This window comes from Plectropomus leopardus, chromosome 11, assembly GCF_008729295.1.
Source record: "Plectropomus leopardus isolate mb chromosome 11, YSFRI_Pleo_2.0, whole genome shotgun sequence".
Lineage (NCBI taxonomy): Eukaryota > Metazoa > Chordata > Actinopteri > Perciformes > Serranidae > Plectropomus > Plectropomus leopardus.
Genome location: NC_056473.1, coordinates 5,996,302 through 6,012,829, shown reverse-complemented (window position 1 = coordinate 6,012,829; position 16,528 = coordinate 5,996,302). Strand labels below are relative to the sequence as shown.

Genomic DNA, 16,528 nt, shown 5'->3' with positions numbered 1-16,528 from the left:
GCCAAGTATGTATTTTGTTTGTATATGACATTAAATATTGCAGATGCAAACTAAAATTTTGGTAGCCATTTAGAATAATAAAACCCTATTCCTTTTCAGTCCACTAGACTGAAAAAGTCTAAAGTCTTCCTTTGGAGACATAATTCGCAGCCAAGAAAAACAATAAATTGCAGTGCATTGCAATACTCAGCATATTGTGAAACATTTACAGTCTAAATAATATCTTATTGTGACTTTATTACCGTGATAATATCATATTTGGGGACCTCTGGTAATATCCAACCCCAGTAATTAGTGCCATAACAAACATGAAGTTATATTTTTTATTATTGTCTATTACATAATTTGCTGAATAAATTGTTGACAGATTGAACTTTGTATTAAGAACAACAGGTTAGTCCGCCCCTGCGCTCAGATATGTAGTGAGCAATAGGGGTTCCAAAAAATAAAAGGAAGACAAAAAATAAGGTATGAGGGAAGAGAGCAAACTGATTTGGTGAAGAAAAAAAAGGACAAATCAAAAGGTACATCAGAAAGTCATAGATGAGGACAGGAAGGGCGGGGGCCTCACTGTGCCTGCTTATGCATGGGGCCCAGGATTTAGCGTGTGCTTTCAACTCGCAGGCTACATCAAACATTACGGTAAACCTCCATCCAACGCGGCGCTCACTGCCACCCAGTGGCTAACGTCAGTACGTCACTGCAGCACTGGGAGCTGATCAAAGGTAGTGGACACCTGCGTTCACATACCGCAGGTGAGTAGCCAAAACTTTTTACAACTTCTTTTTGATGGGCAATAAAGTAGTGGACGTAATGTAGAATTATTAAGAAGTTTATGTTCTCTCTCCGCTGTGGTGCACTTATAACCGAGTGACTCTTGCGTGGGGTTATTTTCTTCGTCAATAATAAATGCTTTTCTTCACTCTCATGTTTTTGGTTACCCTAGCTACTGAAAAGGCTCCAAATTTGGTCGCGTGTGAGCCATTTTTTTCACAGTAGGCTGCCGAGTTGAGTTTTAGTCAAACTTTTAGCTCCAGTCGCAAAGTCTTATCTGCATTTCACAAACATGCTGTCTGTGTCATCTGCTGTTTTACCGTCTGAGCTGTCAGTGTGTTTAAGCAGCATATGCTCTCATTTTCACACGGTGTTGTGTTGACGCAGAAAGTGTAGGTTTGACTGACAGTTTTGTAGCCTGCAACATGCTGTAAACTTGCTTTCCCTGAATGTGACAGAGACTCCACCTTAGCTCACACACCGACCTTGCTAAATAGCGTGTTAGGTGTGTAAGTTTATTTGACCTTTGGCTTGGCTGTTGGCTAGTTGACATACAAAACTCCTGAACATGTAATGTTTACATAGTCTCTTATCTTGGATCTCAGCATATCTCTTATTTTATAGGGAGGTTTTGATCTATATAGATCATCAGCAAGATGCTTAACTAGCTATTATTGGCAAGCTTGGAGATAGATTGGATTTATGTCATCATAAATTGCATGACTGGGGAGATAGGAAGGCAAAATGTATTTAACACTGACACCGATTTTATTTAAGTATGCACCTTTGCCTAAAGAGTCCATAAATATCAGTTTGTTTGTTTGTTGTTGTTTATTAATTTAGTGATGCCGTACACTACAGAACAGGTGAAGACATGAGGAACACAACACTATGTGGAAAACATGTTATTATGTGTATACACTTAGGGCAGCAAAGACAGGAAGAAAAAACAACAATAACTAACAAATAAAAAAACATCAGTTTCTAATTCTTTTTCAATTAAACTATTTATAGTTTTTCTTAATAGAAATGTTTTTAAATGCTTTTGTCTGTCATAAATCACTGTTTTATGAGCGTTTATGGAGATACTGAGGCCTGTTTTCCCTGTAGTTCTTAGGAGTCAAATTTGTTTGCAATTGTGGTATTTCTGAAAATGCAAACAACTGCAAATGTTCAATTTGCATCTCCTCTCCCTCGGCTATCCACTCCCTCCCCTTCGAGTACACAGAAACTCTTCTCATATGACACCATCCTGTTTTTTACCCTCCATACATCCTGGTACACAGTCATCTGCACTAAAACCAATGGCAGCATCACATTTAAGTTTTCCTCCTCTAAATAAACAGTAATGGTAACTTGTGCTGTGATACACTACAAAAATAATTTCACGCTGCTTAGGAATATTACTATTTTGCATAGAAATGTGTAAAATACGACGCCATGTCATATTGAATACTTCAAAAAGCTATGAAAACTTGTTGAGTGTAGACACATGTGACACCTGATCACAGCAGCTGCAGATAATGTGCACAGTCACAGCTTAGTTTGTTCTGCACCTCATGTTTGACAAGGGAGGACCTGTAGCGCAACCTTCTTACAAAATCTTGCAGCACTACGAGGGAAGATCCCATGTTTCTTTTATTTCATTCTGATTCATCAAGAAAGTAAAAGTTAATGTCTCTATTTATGCCACAGACTGGTAATATCTATCCAAACATGAATAACTACTCTTTTTTTTATTTTATTTTTTTTATACTTTATTGTGTCAATACAGTATACAACATTCCTGCAATACCCATCCTGTTATTTAAATAACTTGACACAATATTTCATTTTAGTTATCTTTCACCCACGTGGCATGGTCAAGTATAACCTTTCATAACTTAAAATACATATACACAAATACCCCCAAAATAAATGAATAAATAAGTAAATAACATTACCCAACAACCAAAAAAAAAAAAAAAAAAAAAAAAATTTTACACCCACACTTGCAACAAATACCTCAATTAAATAAATGCACACATAAACGTGAGTAGTTACAAAAAAAAAAAAAGGCTTCATCTCTACTGTATACCAAGGATATACTGTATCTAGTTACTTTAATTTAAACCAAGCCCATCTTTTTTCCAACAACTTTTCTTTCATTTTAATTCTATAAGTTACCCTCTCCATCCTATAAATATTTTCCACAGTCTCTAGCCATTTATTTACTTTGGGGGCTTCCAATTTTTTCCAGTTTCTTGTTATTTGTTTGAGTGCTGTAATTCTCAGAATCCAAAATAAATATTCTTCTTCCTTTTGAAGGCCATTAAAACCTATTCCCAACCATAAAGTATGTTTATTAAATTGGCCCAATTTCCCAAACATCTGTTCTGTTGTGTGTATGACTTCTGACCAATAAATTTCTATTTTTTTACATGTAAAGAAAATATGAGTGTGGTCCGCTTTGTCCTCACCGCATTCCCTCCAGCAGCTAGAATTATTCTGTGTATATTTGCTTAACATCACCGGTGTTCTAAAATACCGTATATTTATCTTCCAAGCGTATTCTTGCCAGAAGGGCGATTTTATGTTTGAGAAATTATCTTTAAGACTCTGTTTCCACTCGTCATCTGATATAGATGTTTTCAGTTCTATCTGCCATTTATCCTTAATGTTGCTTATGTCTTCGGTTCTGTAATCCTGAAGTATTTGGTACATTTGTCCAGTTATATTTTTCAAATTCTGGTTTTGATTGGCTTTTATCATTTGTCTCAGAAGGGGATGGAGATCTCCAAGAGATGTAATTTGGACTTTTTCCTTCAAATAAATGAGAAATTCAAATTTCTCACTTGCAAATATCTGTAAAAGTGATTCTTGTTTAAACCATATCTATTTGCTATATTTTCAAAAGAGTCCATTACTTCCTCCTTGTACATTTGATAAAATCTTGTGAGGCCCTTACTCTCCCATTTTTTAAAAACCTCATCAATACTGTTTGGCTTAAAATCTTGGTCCCAAGCTATCTCTCTTAGACAAGTGATTTCCTGTTCCTTAACATTAGTTATTTTACATATTCTTCTCCAGATTTTAAATGTATTATCTACTGAGTAACTTTGTATTTTAGTCTGTGCTTTTTTAAAATCTGAGAAAATCAAAGTGCTGAGTGATTCAGCTAAATTAAACTCGATGAGTTTCCATTTGGGTCTCATCTCATTATTCATCCATGTTAAAATTGGTTTCACCTGTGCTGAGTAATAGTGGTTAATCAAATTTGGTAATACAAGTCCCCCTCTTTCTTTTTTTTGTTGCATAATTTTGAGTTTCACTCTTGGCTTCTTTTCATCCCATAAAAATTTTCTAAGCAGCCCATCCCAAACATTAAAACTTGTGGGTGGTATGTATGTAGGCAAATTCTGAAATAAAAACAAAAAGCGTGGCAGAATATTCATTTTAAGGATATTTATCTTTTCAAATAAAGTGAGAGGTAAGATTTTCCACCTATTCAAATCCTGCTTTACTAAATTCTCCAGATTCCCGAAGTTACAATGATATATTAGGTCTAAATTATTGGGTATGATAACGCCTAAATATCTCACTTTATTCTGGTCCCATTTAAAGTCAAACTGTTTTTTAAAGTCTCTCTCCAAATGGGTACCAATTTCCATAGCTTCAGTTTTATTTGAATTTAACTTATAACCAGACAGTATTCCATAATTTCCAACTTCATCTAGTAATGCAGATAATGAATTATGTATATCTGTGAGGTACACTATAATATCATCCGCGTACATTGCTAATTTCTGTTCATCTTCCTTAATTATGAGACCTTTTATCTTCTCACTTACCCGAATCCTCTCCGCTAGTGGTTCTATATATAAAGCAAATAGTTGTGGGGATAACGGGTCTCCCTGTCTTGTTCCTCTTTTTAAATTAAAAGTCTTAGAAAGGATCCCATTCACTCTAACTCTTGCTTTTGGTTCTTTATACATATTCTTCATCAAATTAATAAAAGTTTGGTGGAAGCCAAACTTCTCACACACTGCAAATAAAAAGGGCCATGACACCCGATCAAAGGCCTTTTCAGCATCTAACGTCAATGTTAGCATTTGTTGCTTTGTTTTTATTGTATAGTCAATTACATTAAGAGTACGTCAAATATTGTCACTTAAAAGACGGTCTTTGACAAATCCTGTCTGATCTAAATTAATAATTTTAGGTAGTATATATGAAAGTCTATTTGCTATAATTGATGTAAAAAGCTTTTGATCTACGTTTAGGAGGGACACGGGTCTATAAGATGAACAGTGTTTTAAATCTTTTCCTTCTTTAGGTATTACAGTAATAATTTCTGAGTTCCACGAGTCTGGCCAGTTTCCTGTTTGTAGAATTTCATTAAAAACTCTGCATAGAATGGGAGAAAGCAAGTACCTGAATTCCTTATAGAATCCACAAGTGAAACCGTCACTCACGGGACTTTTTCCAGTTTTGCTTTTCTGAATTACCGTTAGAATTTCTGTTTCTCCTATTAACTGTACTAAATCATCATTCAGTTTATCTGTCACTGTTGGGAGGTTTAAGAGTTCCAAGTACTTTTTCATTTCCTGCTTGTCTACTTCTGCTTCTTCTGGGGTATAGAGGTTCTGATAGTAATCCCTAAAACATGAAGCTATTTCCAACTTGCCCCTCTTACTTATGTAGTTTTTATCTATAATGGTGGTTACTGCAGTTTTTTCTCTCTGTTTCTTTAATTTAGTTGCTAATATCTTCAGTGCTTTTGAACTATTATCATAGTATGTTTGTCTACAGAGCATGAGTTTCTTTTCAATTTCTTGTATTTCTGTTGTTTCTAAAGCTTTTTTTACTGCAATTAATTGTGTTTGTACATCTTTATTCATCCATTTTTCATGCTCTTCTTGTAATTTCTTTACTTTATTTTCCAACACTCTCTTTTCTTTTTCTCTTTGCCTCTTTTTCCAGCAAGAATATGCTATTATTTCTCCTCTTAATGTTGCTTTAGCAGCTTCCCACAGTATTATAGATGTTACTCCCCCATTGTCATTTATCTCCAAATAGGACTTCATACTATTTTTTATTTTTTCCTTAAAACGCTCATCCCCAAGTAAATAACTACTACTGAATAACTACTCTTGGTTAAACTTCCTGTTATTCTTTCAATAGGTTCAGTCTAAAATGCCCGACCCAAACTAGAGCTGCAGTGAATAATCGGTCAGTTGCTGGCAATGAAATTAATCTACAACTCATTTGATAATCAAGTTGATGGTTTGAGTGGGTTTTTTGGGGGGGTTACTCTGTTTCCAGCTTCATACATATTAATATTTTCTGGGTCCTTCACTCCTCCATGACACTAAACTGAATATCTTTGGGTTTTGGGCAAAATAAGACATTTAGGGATGCCGTTTTGGGAGACACTGGATACCATTTTTCACCATTTCCTGACATTTTATAGACGAAACTATTCTTTGTCAACTATTTTTTTGTTTAAACAAAAGTCCTAAATTCAAAGATATCTTTAGATTTCATAAAACAGCATGAAATTATTTGCGAATGTGTAGCCAGAGAATTGTTGACATTTTTTCACTAAAAATAGTTGAAAAATGGCTAAAATGATCAATCAGTTATCAGAATAGGAGGAGATTATTTTCCTGTCAATAGACTAATCTCTTAATTCTAATTAATCCAAGACAGATCAAGTGGAGAAAATTAAATTAAATTAAATTGAATTTCATCATCATAATTTCATTTAATTTATAAAGCCTAATATCGCAAATCATAAATTGCCTCAGAGGTTTTGACAGCACATGACATCGCTTCATCCTTTTTTTGTTTCCAAAACACCCCTTTAATGTGGGAAAATGGTAGAAACCTGAGGAAGAACAACTGAGGAGGGATCTCTCTTCCAGGACGGACAGATGGACAGATAGATGTTGTATTACAGAACAGATCGACATCATAAAATTACAGTAATCTATAAAATTCAATTCAATACCAAATGACAATCTAAAAGGTAAGTATGTAATAGTTTGTGAAACAGACAGCAGCTCACTGTCCATACTTGTCTGTCTCTGTGCAGTGATGTCAAAGTGGCTGGACGATGGTGAAGTGCTGGTGGGTCAGGGCAGCGGTGAGGCGGTACCAGTGAGCCCCAGAACGCGGGGCTTACCGGCTGGCAGCCCCAGGCCAGGCCGGGGTGCACGTAGTCCACTGGCTTCACCCACCGCCAGAGAGGCAGGGCCAGGAAGCCCGCTGGCAGAGACCATGGGCAAGGCCAAGGAGCTGTTTGTGCTGTGTGACAAAGAGGGGAAAGGCTTCATCACAAAGCGGGACATGCAGGTGAGCAGCCAGTGTGGTTGCATAACAAATGTTTTTGTTGATTGAAGAGTGTTGTACTTCCCATCTTTTTCTTTCCAGAGGCTCCAAGTGGAATTGCCACTGTCCCCTGAACAGCTGGAGACGGTGTTTGAGAGTCTGGATCGAGAAAGCAATGGATTCCTGACACCTGCGGAGTTCAACACAGGACTTGGTGAGTGATTTAGGACCACTGCTGTTCTCACCTCAACATCTGTCTCTCACTTTAAACTCCTGTCCTCTGTGGCCCTCTGTCACTGCAGGTGAGTTTGTGGGACTGGAGGACTCGACTGAGCCTAGTCAAGATGAAGCAGAAGAGAACTCGGACCAGGTGGACTCGTCCCAGGAACCTCCTGAAGTTAGATTTGTTAATGTACTGATGGAGCTGGGTGCCGACAAACTCTTCAAAGAGTAAGTATTCACTGAGTCCCATCAAGACTGAGCGCTAACATGTCCTCATGACTTCTACAACAGCAACAACAAAGCACCATCTACGCGTATACATTTATCTGATACAGCTCAAACCAATGCAGTCTCATACAGACGGGTTTCTGTTTTTTAGCCTACCTTTATGTTTTATGTTTTAAAAGAAACACCAGGATCACACAATACAGTTAAAACTGCAGCCTCCAAAGTTACTATAAAGTGGAGTGAAAACCTCCCTTAAACTGAACATTCTAACCTTCACGGAGGAAGGATTTACTGCAGGGATGTTGTAATAAGCTTACAGCTAACTATATATTCAGAATATTAGCACAAGGGTGGTTAAAAAAATTTTCTTCACAAATTCAAAATGACATAGGGTTAGTAATTGATTTACAAATGATCATTTTGTGGGTTAAGTATTTCTTACAGAAGCTAAAATATGCATTAAACTAGTGATAACTGGAGCCCTAAAGTATTTCTTAAAACAAAAAAAATTAAAAGTTAAAATGTTAATGATTAGTTTCATGAGCAATCAAATTCAAACCTTTTGAGCTGGATAACTTTTGAAAGAATATGCTGTCAGGATTATATGTCCTCAGTTGTTTTAACAGTTGTGTGGTTGTGTGTCAGTCAGGAGGAGCTCTCGACTGTGTGGTGTGAACTGCAGAGAGACAGACCAGAGCTGCTGAGTGTCCTTGAAGGTGTCCTGATGCATGCAGTGTCCCATTTACAGGACTCCATCAGAGAGAGAGACAGTTTGGAACAAGCTCTACGCAGGTCCCTACTTCCTCTATACCCTATTCAGATGTGAGTTTTCTGAAATCATTTAACTCCAATTAATTAATTTATTTATGTTTTCATTTTAGACGAGAGAGTGAACATGATCAGGTCGTCCGGTCCATATATGAAGAAATGGAAAACCAAATCAGAGAGGAGAGAGAGAAACAGCTGACGCAGGTACAGACATCTGCTTTATAGTCCAGCCTGTGTGCCTTTTAACAAAAGTGATCCTCATAATAACATGTAATGAATTTATTATGAAATCAAGGACAGTGTTAGACAGAAGCAGAGAGAGCAACAACTTGGGGAGGAGCTGAAGATGCGGGAGCAGGAGTTGGAGAACACACTGATCAAACAGACGGAGGTAGGCGTCCAACTTAACCACTGCTATTTCTGAAGAGCTTGAGTTCGATGAGCAAATCAACAGGTCCTGTTTTCCTCCTAAGCTGGAGACCAGAATCCGGCAGCTGAGCTGTGAACAGGCAAACATCAGGCAGCAGAACGAGCAGCTGCGGAGCCTCAACGTGCAGCTACAGGAGCAGGTGGAGAGCAGCAGAGAGCAGCTGCAGGCTGCTCTGGGTCAGCTCAGTCTGCTGCAGGTCAGCGCCGCCCAGGAACACGTGGCCAGGCAGAGGTGAGAGGCTCAGACACCATGTCACGAATACACCGTCCCTCTTTGTGGTATGGCTTAGAATAATTTTTACTGTAAAAAAAAAAGAAGTTTCTTTTTATACTGGAAATAAAATGCTTGATTGCTTACTATAAAAACAAAAACATGGGGCCCCTGATGGCTCAGTGAGTAGAGCGGAGTGGGCACCCGTATAACAAGGCAATGTCCTCGCCGCAGCGGCTGCAGGTACGCTTGCAGCTCCTTTCACGCTTACACTCTGTCCTGTCAAGTAAAGGCTAAATGCCCCCTAAAAGAATTTTTTAAAAAACCCAAAACTTAACACACAGTTTGATCACAACCAGAAAAAAGTTACTCTAGGCAAAGTGAGATTATTTAAAAAAAACAAGAACTTTTCCATGTCAGACAAGTTCAATCACACCCAAATATCGGGATGATAAAAAAACATTTTTTTTTTATTATTTTGATCTCATGACATTTAAGAATACCAGGAATGCATTTATTTATTTTTTTCTACTTTATTTTTCAGAATTGAAAACAGTGAGACACCATAAGGATCCATATCATTAATAAACAAACAATAGATCACATTACAATAGATTGTCTTTCGTGGATTAAGACACAGTCAATGTACAAGTGAGTATTAATGGCAGGCTGATGGTGTTTGTTGGATCATCACAAAATAAACTACAGTATCTCTATCATGGTCATCATAATTAAGGAAAGTGTGTTCCAGGGCAACACTGAGGCTAACTGATGCGTTTTGAGGTTTTTAAATAAAACTATATCATACTCTATGATGTCATCACCCTAAAATGATGATGACGATCTTTTGTTTGTTTCACTGTAGAAACGTAATGAAGGTGTCGAGGAACATGCAGAAAGAGAAGGATAGTCTCCTGAGACAGCTGGAGTTACTGAGGTAAGTCTGACCAGGTGCTGTTTCCACCACTCACCGCTCTGAGCATCAGCCTGCGTGAAGCCGGCTCTAAGTGAATTTCTGTTTTTGTGTCAGGGATATGAACAAAAGGCTGCGCGATGAGAAAGACGCCCAACAGTCCCAGAAGAGGGTTAGTCACAGACGCTCTGTCCGTCCATCTCTGCCATTAACTTATTACCTCAGTGAAGACCTTTGTACTCCGTGGACTCAGCAGATTTTTCCGACCTAAGCTAAGTCTTGGAATGGCTTCATGCTTTATTCCATCCTGTGGACAATGATTATTTACACTGGCAGCTATTATTGTTTGGTTATTGATTGAAAGCATGTTCATTGACCCGGTTTGGGATTTTTGTGTTGTCAGCACTGTTTTTTTTTCTCTTGTAGAAAGTGAAGTGAAGGGTTTTGTTGAAAAGGCATTCATTCTGTCTGTGTCAGTCTGAAGGAGGAGTGTCTTCTGTGTTTATTAATGATATGGTATATTGCACTATTATGCAGGTGAACCAAAGAGGGCCAGTATTTACCAAACTATTAGATTTTATACAAGAGTGCTAAACTATTCGCAAGTTCCTCTCTATCCCATCCACATTCTATAACATATGAAATTTTGGCCGAAGCTGTTAACTGTAGCTATGTTTTTTTCAAATTTGAACATCCAAGATTCTCTCGTGATCAAAATTTCTGAACAAAAAATACAAAATATTCATTAGAGTTGATCTTAAAACAAAGATCACCAGTTGGTTATTGTATTTTTGTCTTGCCATATAATTTATAATCAAATGTATTGCTTCCAAATAATTATGATGTTAAACTCCTTTTCAGCAAAATAAATGTCACTTTTGGACTGAATTCTCGCTTTTCAAACATATTTAATCTGCCTGTGTGAGGCAATTAGCACAATCCCGCTTCCAAAAAAAAGTTGGGAAGCTGTGTATAATGCCGATTAAAAACAGCATGCAATTATTTGCAAATCATTTTCAACATTAAATACAGCACACAGAAAAGCTATGTAATGTTCAAACTACTAAAGTTTGTTTTTTGGTAAGTGAACAGTCATTTTGAATTTGATGCCTACAACGCATTATTAAACTTCAAGTGAATAGCTACATTTAAAAAATGTTTTACAGACAAACAAATTTTGATGTGTGGAATAGTTTTTTGGCCACTGTAGGGCGAAAAATATTTGCAAGTCATTGTATTTTGTTTTTATTTACATTTAAATAGCAACCCAACCTTTTTTGGAATCCTATATGTATTTCTGCATTTTTACATGATTTTCCTTGGAAAGTTGCCATAGCAGGTATATTTATACTACTTTAAAAATTATTTTCTAAAAGTCTTAATGCTACTCATTTCTTCTGCCTCACTTCCCACAAAAACATTTTAGAATCGAAATGTCACAAAGCCTTTGCAGAAGGAAGGGTCAGTCATAGGTAACTACATACTGCAGGACAAGCCGTTGAAAAGGTTTGTATGACTAACTGCATCTGATACCACATTTACCACGAGACGGTTTGCCTGAGGAAGCAACTAATTCTGTGTATTCATTGATTCTGAAGACAGCTGAGCTCGTCCGATCAGTCGAAGCAGGACAAAGACACTGAGGTGACAAATTCATCCAAGAGACACCAACCTTCATGTAGAGTCAGTTGTGAGAATGTTGAACAGGTGCAAACTCAGGTAGGGAACATATTAAATCTACTAATACATTCATCCAAAACACATTTATTTTATAAAGCAGCTAAAGCAGCTAGAGACACATTATTGATGGAGATAATATTCTGAGGCTTTTGTGTTCTGCGCAGCACCAGATTTGATGTGCATCCTCCTAAACAAATAGAGTGTTAAGTTGGTGCCTTTACCTGAATTTTAGAGCACACTTGTCAGTCCTCAGCAAGTGTTCAAGGTGGTATTCCTGGGTAACTCAGGGGTGGGTAAGAGCTCCTTCATCCAGCACTACTGCACAGGACACTTCTTCAGTAAAATGAGCGCTACTGTGGGTAAGCTTTTCTTTTATTATCACTCATTCACAATGATTAAAATGGTCCTCAGTGTTTGCATAAGTAGGTGATCAAACCTTCGGTCTTCACGCTGCTAGGTATGGATTTCCAGATGAAGACTTTGTCTCTGGGCTCCACCACAGTCACCCTGCAGCTGTGGGACACTGCAGGACAGGAGAGGTCAGATATCGTGCTTTTTTGTGATGTTACATATTCTGAATTACCATTCGAGGTGGTGGATTTTTTCTCTTGCCACCTGATAACCCATTTTAGCTTTTTGTGGGTGTGTATATTTCTTAATTCGTTTTTCTAATGTCTGTTTAGGTTTCGCAGCATCACTGAGCAATACTACCGCAAAGCTGACGGCATCCTCGCCATGTATGACATCACTCAAGCCTCATCCTTCGCCGCAGTGAGAGGATGGATGGACTCTGTGAAGGTGAGCAGCTGAAAGGGGGCCTGGATAGTTGAATGAAAGAACATGCAAAACAGTTTGTCCCAATTTGATTAGAGATTCGGGTGAATTACACTGAAGCCATCTGAGCGACAAATCTTAACTTTGATTTCTGTTTTTTGGGTTATTTTTGTCTGATGTCTGTGGAGTAAATGTAATAGCTTTCCTCACCACTGATTTTTGTTTTTGTATTTTTTGCTTCAGGCACCAATAAGAATGTAAGAGTAGTTTGCCTTTGTTTTTTGTTTTTTTTATTTTTGTTTTTCTGGTGCAATACACTTTTTGTACACTGGGAGGCAGTTACCTATAATGAAATTGCTTTGAGATTCCAGGAGGCCATACAGTTTTTAACTGTGGCCATGCATTGGCAGACTATGGGGCCCCCTGACACACATATGCAAGAGGTCCCAGCACCTCTCAAAAATAGGTGTAAGAAACACTGACTTTGTGGTGGTTTTGCCTCTTCTTTTCTTCATGTAGTTATTATGTATCTTTTTGTTGTTTTGTGTGTTTTTGAGGTAATTTGGAGCTTTTTGGTTGTTTTGACCCTTTTTGGAGTTATTTGGTGTCTTTTGCAGTTCCTTTGACTCTCTTTTTGTGTTTATTGTTCCTCTTTGGGGTCAGTTTGAGTCCTGTCGTAGTTGGTCCGTGTTAATGTGAGTGACATTTTTCAACTGAAGGCCACTGCGAGACAGTAACTCAAATTTAATCAGGCAACCAAACTTTTGTGTTGATGATATTGTACCTGGATGCCAGACATGTTAATAAATGAAATAATAAAATAATAAATGAAGTGACAAAGAACAAAGATAAACATTTGCGGACATTTTTGTTTGTGCGTTACAGCAGATGGCAAGCATCATTTAAGTTCTCCAGCATTGCAGCATTAGGAACTTAAGGTCCAGTGTACAAGATTTAGGGGGGAATGATTGGTGGAAATAATATAGAATATTCATACCTATGTTTTCATTAGTTTATAATCACCTGCGAATAAGAATTGTTGTGTTTTGTTGCCTTAGAATGAGTCATTTATATCTACATACAGAGCAGGTCATGGATTTGAGTTTCCTAAAATAGTGACGACATGACCTTCTCTCCCTCTGATTGTCTGGTACTTGCTGCCCTCAATTGTTGGGTTGGTTAGAATTAAGGAAAGATAAGATAGGGTAGACTGTTCATCAGGGTGAATACAACTGTATACACATTTTCTTATCCTGCATACCCAACACAGTTTGTTTCTTAATTCTTAATTTTTTGTTTTTTGTTTAATTCTATTTTCTCAGTGTTCTCCTCTGTCTTCAATCGTATTGTATGTTTTTGTGTCACTTTACATAATCTACTTTGTCAGTTTTATTTGTCCCTGCTTGCTTTCACTTGTTCTGTTATCACCATATTTCAAAATAAAGGAATTAAAAAACTGTCAGAGTAGGCCAGTCGGTGTTTTCAGGAGTGTGGACTGTAACTGCTGAATGTCTGTGCAGGAGAAGATGTGTGAAGGCGCGGTACTGATGTTGCTGGCGAACAAGTTGGACCTGGCGGACAGACACAGCAGAGAGGTGACAACAGGCGAGGGCCAGAGACTTGCAGAGGTGAGGCACATTTGAATATTCAAACTACTTTCTGCTGTGATTTACTCACACTGCTAAGGAGGGAATATTAACGTATATTAGCTTTGCTTAATCAAGCAAAATGTTTGTTTTTTGGTTTATACAGCAGCACCAAGCTTTGTTTTATGAGTGCAGTGCCAAAACTGGATTCAACGTGGAGGAGCTGATGACTTTTCTGGCTGGGTATGGCATCTTGTTTCTTTCTTGTACATGTCATTCACATAATCTTGATCCTGCAGAATGTTTGTATCTGCTGTGATCACATTTTGCTGATAAGCTGGTACAAGCTCCAGAAAATTACTTTCTGTCATATTTGCTTAGATTGTCACTATATTCTATATTCCCCTACTGCCTCTGAAGGAATTCACTAGAATTGATGACGGCACACCGAAACAAACCAATCAGAGCAGAGGAAACTGTAACGCAGCTGTAGATCATGTCAGTCACTACTTGCGAACGTTGTTCAAACTGTCAAATTAGGCTGCGCTGATCAAATATGAATCAAGATTTTGTTACTGCATTGCTCATTTCTCACCTCAAATATTTTCAAGTACATATTTTTGTGTAACTGCTTGGCTCCGATTGGTAGTTTTCGTTCACATGCAGTAATGCAGTGCTACAAGGCAATACAGTACGTAGAGATTTTGCATACAAGATCATTTTTTATTATTTATGAAATGATCTGTCTTTTTTAGACCTGCGAATATTGGTGGATATAGAGACAGTTTCAGCGAATATGGAACAGTTTTAATTTGTTGCTGTCGTAAAAATATCCCTCAGTGAGTGTAATTACTAAATTACTAATTACACACACGCATACTGCTCTACACACAAAATGCACTTTTCAAAATCAAGCTTTAAAAAATATTGTACATTTATACATCACTTAGCTAATTTTTTAACCAACATCAGTGCCAATCATAATTATCAAATGTTCATTAATTTTCAGAATTTTAACGCTTTAAATGCCAGGTTTTCGTCATTATGCCGCTATGCTTTTAGATAAAAACAAAAAAGCAAAAAATGAATTATTTTCATTATACTACATGCTAAGTAGATTTATACATAATTATTTTTGTGAAGTATCAAATCTTCACATTCATACCGCTCTGCACACAAAATGCACTTTTCAAAATCAGGCTATAAAAAATGTTCTACATTAATATTATTTTCTACTTTCATTGAGTTTCTTTTTTTTTTAACCCACATCATTCCTTATAGTAGATATCAATATTCATTAATTTTCATGATGCCACTATATTTTTAGATTAAAAAAAACCACTAACACAATATACCACATGCAAAGTAGATTCTTGTTTTGTTTTATTTTGGGGTTTTTTTTGTTTTCTTTGATGATCACAGCCTGGCATATGTCAATGGTTTGCAGCAACATTGATTGTGACAGTGCACCTAGTTAAGATATCATGTATCTTCTCTGTGTGCCAAATATGGTAAAAATGTCATCATCAGGTGGAAAACAGTAAAAACTGCAAAGTTCAAGCCCAGAATGAGACAGTGTATTTTAGACTTATTGCAGGAGCTGAGCTGGAAATTCCAAGATCAAACAAAAATAGAAAATGTATGCCATATGCATCAATACAGCTAAAATGATCAAAAAATAAAGAATAAAAATTGCGTAACATGCGCCATAAAGTCCTACCTTCATAAATGTTATAGTGAGTGGAGAGTTGTTGTATTTTAAGGGGTAGTGAATTTGCTTGTTTCCATTGTTATATAACCGTCAGATGTTCCAATTAATCATTTAATTTTTTTCTTTCTATAAAATGCCAGAAAATGTGGGAAAGAATTATGTCTTCAGATAGCTTGTTCTGTCAGAAAGCCCAAAACCTGAAAGATATTCAGTTTACAGTGATATAAAACACAAAAAGGAGCAAATTATTACAATTATCACAATTGAGATGCTGAATTTGGCAAATATTATTTTCCTATTAATTAATGTCAGTTACTAATCAGTTTGTCAAATGTTTGTTTCACCATTATTTCTCATGGTTAGTTTACTGTCATGAATATACAAGAGTTGCGCCTGATAAACTGGCATCTGAGTGTAGTTCATCACGTATCATTTTTGTCATAAACTTGAGAAGAAGCCAGGAAGCAGTTAATTGTTATTCTCAAATGTTGTGGCTTCTGCTGCACAATAATTCAATCTTTGTCTTGGTCTTAGGATGTTAGTCTCCCAGCACGATCAACGATGTGGAGATGCACTTTTACTGTCTGAGGACGTGCCTAAAAAAGGCTGCTGTACATAAACAGACGACGAAAGGCTTTAAAAAATACTTTTACTTAAAAAGGCCCAAGTCCTGAGGCCTTTCAAATCATTTCAAAATACAAACTGCTTTTTTCTGCAAACAACTTTACTTTATCTGTAATGTGTCTTTGTAATCCATCCAATAAAATATCTTTCTGATGACTCTTTTGTTGTTGTAGTCTTTTTCAAACTCTTTAAACAACATCTCACATGCTGATGGGCGTGAGAAACCAGCTGGGGGCAGACATGTTCTCTGCATAGCTTGCGCGTGGAGGGGTGAGCTGGCTGTTGTGCCAAAAGAG

At 37.1% G+C, this 16,528-nt stretch overlaps 2 protein-coding genes across 2 annotated transcripts; both read left to right on the top strand.

The window, feature by feature from the left end:
* Window positions 1–711: 711 nt before the first annotated feature.
* Window positions 712–10,663, top strand: cracr2b (calcium release activated channel regulator 2B). The gene is made up of 10 exons (XM_042496689.1): window positions 712–755; window positions 6,851–7,110; window positions 7,189–7,300; window positions 7,389–7,536; window positions 8,182–8,328; window positions 8,418–8,508; window positions 8,600–8,695; window positions 8,778–8,965; window positions 9,810–9,881; window positions 9,975–10,663. The coding sequence occupies exons 2-10, from the start codon at window positions 6,853–6,855 to the stop codon at window positions 10,126–10,128; spliced, it is 1,266 nt and encodes a 421-aa protein (XP_042352623.1). The 5' UTR covers window positions 712–755; window positions 6,851–6,852; the 3' UTR covers window positions 10,129–10,663.
* LOC121950086 (EF-hand calcium-binding domain-containing protein 4B-like) lies at window positions 10,389–16,388 on the top strand. Its single transcript, XM_042495999.1, has 7 exons — window positions 10,389–10,394; window positions 11,770–11,896; window positions 11,995–12,076; window positions 12,221–12,335; window positions 13,832–13,939; window positions 14,064–14,140; window positions 16,143–16,388. The coding sequence occupies exons 1-7, from the start codon at window positions 10,389–10,391 to the stop codon at window positions 16,225–16,227; spliced, it is 600 nt and encodes a 199-aa protein (XP_042351933.1). The 3' UTR covers window positions 16,228–16,388.
* Window positions 16,389–16,528: the final 140 nt, after the last annotated feature.

Excerpts from the sequence above, each read along its gene's own strand:
- cracr2b (XM_042496689.1), top strand. The coding sequence starts at position 6,853 with ATGTCAAAGTGGCTGGACGATGGTGAAGTGCTGGTGGGTCAGGGCAGC. Across the intron at positions 7,537-8,181 it reads GCCGACAAACTCTTCAAAGA|TCAGGAGGAGCTCTCGACTG; the intron begins GTAAGTATTCAC and ends GTTGTGTGTCAG. Across the intron at positions 8,696-8,777 it reads CACTGATCAAACAGACGGAG|CTGGAGACCAGAATCCGGCA; the intron begins GTAGGCGTCCAA and ends TTTCCTCCTAAG.
- LOC121950086 (XM_042495999.1), top strand. Across the intron at positions 12,077-12,220 it reads GACACTGCAGGACAGGAGAG|GTTTCGCAGCATCACTGAGC; the intron begins GTCAGATATCGT and ends ATGTCTGTTTAG. Across the intron at positions 14,141-16,142 it reads CTGATGACTTTTCTGGCTGG|GATGTTAGTCTCCCAGCACG; the intron begins GTATGGCATCTT and ends TCTTGGTCTTAG.